Below are 4,218 nucleotides of genomic sequence, written 5' to 3'. Positions count from 1 at the left end.
TTAATGATATGTTATATCCAAGTAGTAATCTTTAAAATCTTTCTAATCGTGATCATTTGTGGGAGCTCTTTAACCTCTGAATTAAATGAGTTTTCCATTTTGTAAAGCAGGTTTATAGCCAGTGGCGTGAACAGCGAGTCATCAGGGGGGTGTGAAACCATCTGTGTTTTAAAAACAGGGAAAGGTAATCCTTTACAATAAAAGTTTTTGGGAGGGTGGTAAAACCTCCTTAACCGCCCTACTGCACGCTAATGTTTATAGCTATTTTGTTTTTAAATCAAAGATACTTCTCAAAGCTAGGTTATAGTACGTTTGGACATTTGGGATTGTGGATCAATAAGGGTCATTTTATTCTCACAAGGAAATTGGCATTTTCTTATAAGTCGATGACTTTTAAAATGCTTTCTTGTGTCAGATAAAAGGATAAATAGGATGTCAAGATACTACAAGAGTAAACTTATACAGGGATACAGGGTAATGTTAATATAAGATAAATAGGATGTCAAGATACTACAAGAGTAAACTTATACAGTGATACAGGGTAATGTTAATAGAAGATAAATAGGATGTCAAGATACTACAAGAGTAAACTTATACAGTGATACAGGGTAATGTTAATAGAAGATAAATAGGATGTCAAGATACTACAAGAGTAAACTTATACAGGGATACAGGGTCATGTTAATACAAGATAAATCTATTTGGGTTCCTGCCATTTCTACGAGATCCACTGTGTTTTTGACAAAAAGATGATAGCACTTTTTTGTCCCTTGCAAATGCATGCGGTAATACTTTTTCCTAATTTAATGTCCTATCACCGTATCCCTGACACTATAAATACATGGTAAATATAATTTAATTTAAAAAGACAATTATTGTTTTTACAAGAAAAGTATTTATGATATTATTTATATCTTCGTCACTAGAGGCCTCTAGGGGAAATTTTGGTTAGGGGTGAGGGGATAAAAAAATTTGACGGGTCATTTTTTCTAATGACGATTTCTATTGGAAGAGTAGTACCCTTCTCAAAAATAGTAATAAACCTGAACACAGTAATAGTGTCTGACTGATTATGACGTAACAAAAAAATTAGACAATGAGAGGTCGTTATTGACCAATGGTAAAATTTATAGTGGCCTCTCATTGGCTATTTTTTTTGTTACGTCATAATCAGTCAGACACTATTACTGTGCTCAATAAACCTTACCTGGACCTGTAAGAAGCTTTACTGTAAATTAGAATCATATCGGTTCAGCGGTTTATTAATCATAACACCTATTACGATATAGCAGAGGAACTGGATTATATTAGAAGTTTAGAACATACTGATGTACAGACAAAATTAAATTATAATGAAGCTTCGCAAATAAAAACTTTCATGATAATTAGTAATTATTTGTTGTTTATAATTATATGTTGGATTTTATCTTCAGCTTTTTATTAGAGATAGAAAACAAGTAAGAAACTTCTTTTCAAAACAATGAAGCTTAAGTAGGATCTTAATAACCACTAAACCAATTGAATTTCACTTCAGGTCTCATAAGTCTTTTATCTACCCCTTCGAATATTAAGCCCTTGAAGATATAGGGGCGAAACCATCAGTGGCTAAATCAAAGTAAAAATGAATCAAAATCAGTTCAGACTTACAAGCAGTGATCATAAGCTAAAAAACTAGTTCATGAAAAGGGTGAAATAAAGAGTGGCAACGCTCCGCTAAAGATAAAAGGAAAAGCTGTGTTGCCTACATGTTTGGTTGCAAGAAACATTGTTTTTACTTTGATCCACTTAGGGACAAGGGAAAAGAATTAAGCAAATAATATTTTTTTTGGCGATTTTAGTCAATCAAGCCACAAATCCTTATGTTTAATTAAGCAAAGCTCTTCTATAATTAGGAATGGTCCGTCCGTACATCACTTACTACGTAACGGATAGCTATTTTCGTTTACTGGGCATGTTAGAATTGTCCTAGTGACTTGCATGATGATTCATGTAACACTTAGGTACGATTAAAAAGTGTAGCAAATCTATAATTGTTTTCACAAAATCCATACGTCTATTTTTGTATGATATAATTAAATATAATTTTCGTCTATTCTTTCAAAATAGGAAGAAAAAAATCTTCCAAAATAATTTTAAAAATGTTCGAGTGGATATTTAAAAAATCACCCAATCAGTAAGACTTGATCATTAAAGATGTCAACTTGTTTGAATCAGAAGCTTGCCTATCATGACGATGCCATTATCCATCCGCAGATGGATTTCCCGTTCGAGGCCAGGCCGGTCATGCTGGGCCTAGATGCTGACGGCGAAACTATCAGAACATTTCGTTTATCTGAAGAATGTAAAGATTGGTACGTTGTTCTCTGCTTTTTCACCATGGATTTCAAGGCTGATAATTCAGAGATCTTAAAGCTTAATTCTTTGATTCCTGAATTTACTGAAAACAACACAAAAGTTTTTGGTATAACCCAAGACAGTCCCTATGTGACCCGTCACTGGACCAGAAAACCGTTGGCTCGCAGAGGATTCGGCTCAACCCTAGGCTTCCCCATGCTGACTGACAAGGATCTCTACCTGTCCAACCTGATGGGCGTATCGCGGCCGTCCGGCCTGCCCTGCAGGTCAACCTTTATCATTGACTGGCAGGGCCGGGTCCGCTACATGATGTGCCACAAGTCGGAGATGGGCAGGTCGGTCAATGACATCCTAAGGATTGCCCGGGCCTTCAGATATTCAGATTTGACCGGCCAGATTACCCCTGCTGGGTGGCAGCCAGGAGATTCGGTAATCCCGACCGACTACTCTACTAAAGCAAGGTATTATCAGAAAACCTACAAGGATTGGAATAAGAATGCAAGCGAAGCTTCAAGGAAAAAGGAATCTTCCAAACAAAGTGATGTCATCAAAGAGGCTGTTGAAGAAATTAAAACAAACGTCAGTGAAGCTTCCAGCAAAAAGGGATCTTCTAAAGACAGTGATGTCATCAAACAAGCTGTTGAAGAAATTGAATCTAAAATGTCTAAAGCAAGTACCAGTTAGTTTTTATATTTGAAACTTAAAATTGCATAATGTTAATCATATGTAAAATAATAAATTATGATATATCCTACAATATTTTGTTTTTCTCTAAAAGTTTTTACCTGGTAGGGAGGGGACGATTGACGATAAATTATACTGGTACCCAAAATCTTTCAATCATGTTCTCGCATTGCTTGGCCTAAAAATGTAGATACTTTATTAAATTTATTTGGTTTTAAAAGTATTAGAAAAAAAAATTAAATTAGTTATTTAAGACAGTTTTTTTTTATGATAGTCAGACTATTTTTAGAGTAGCTGCATTTATGTAATATTTTTTTTAACGATTTTAGACTCCCTCCATCTCTCTGTAAACAATTTGCTTACTTGCAAATTTTCCAATTATCTTATATGTGTTGTGCCTAGTGTTCATACAAAATAACCATTTTATAGATATTGTGTTGTACCTAGTCTTTATACAAAAATAACTGTTTTAGATATCTTGTGTTACATACTAATATTTGTGTTGTGGCACTAAATTGCAACCGACAATCGACAATATCAATGATAGGTATAAGAGAATGGACAATAAATTGATGTAAATTTAAAAAAAATGCAAAATTAATCCTTCTGCAAAAAAAATATTGGTTAAAAAGTTTGGACGCTGCTAGTTTAAACCAACCAATACAGATCATATTAATGTACAAAAAGTTTCAACTATTTATTTTACCTTTATTTATTGTTGGAATCTTATAAATTAATTTATGGCACGGTTAACCTTACAAATATAGAAATTTAAGACTTAAGACACACTTTCTTACTATTAAACAAGACCGAAAACGGCCACAGATGCATTGATATATATATATTACTAAAAAGTTCAATATAGTAAATTTTTTCAGTCACTATCACTAAAGGAAATATTTGAAATTTGGCAACTAAAGAATTAAAAGGGTGTTATCAAATATATATGATAATAATAACTCTAAGTGCACTCTAATACAATTAAATACTCTAATATCGGTATACAATATTTCGTAGTCAGTCGGTAAAGAAAGCGGATAAAAATGCTATTTATCTAAAAAATCCAATGGAAGTATTTCTAGAACACTTTTAAGGTGTAAAATTGGATGGGTGTATATATTTAAAACATGTTTTTGCCCACTGCCTGCTCAGTCATGAAGGGAGGGAGGGGAAAAATTG

At 33.5% G+C, this 4,218-nt stretch overlaps 1 protein-coding gene across 1 annotated transcript; it reads left to right on the top strand.

Annotated features, from left to right (window-relative positions):
- Positions 1–2,193: 2,193 nt before the first annotated feature.
- Positions 2,194–3,039, top strand: LOC145320067 (peroxiredoxin 2-like). Its single transcript, XM_080162507.1, has one exon. The coding sequence runs from the start codon at positions 2,194–2,196 to the stop codon at positions 3,037–3,039; it is 846 nt and encodes a 281-aa protein (XP_080018633.1).
- The last annotated feature ends 1,179 nt before the right edge of the window (positions 3,040–4,218 follow it).

Source organism: Acartia tonsa, chromosome 5, assembly GCF_053477335.1.
Source record: "Acartia tonsa isolate MP-2025a chromosome 5, ASM5347733v1, whole genome shotgun sequence".
Classification (NCBI taxonomy): domain Eukaryota; kingdom Metazoa; phylum Arthropoda; class Copepoda; order Calanoida; family Acartiidae; genus Acartia; species Acartia tonsa.
This window is presented reverse-complemented; position numbering and strand designations above follow the sequence as displayed.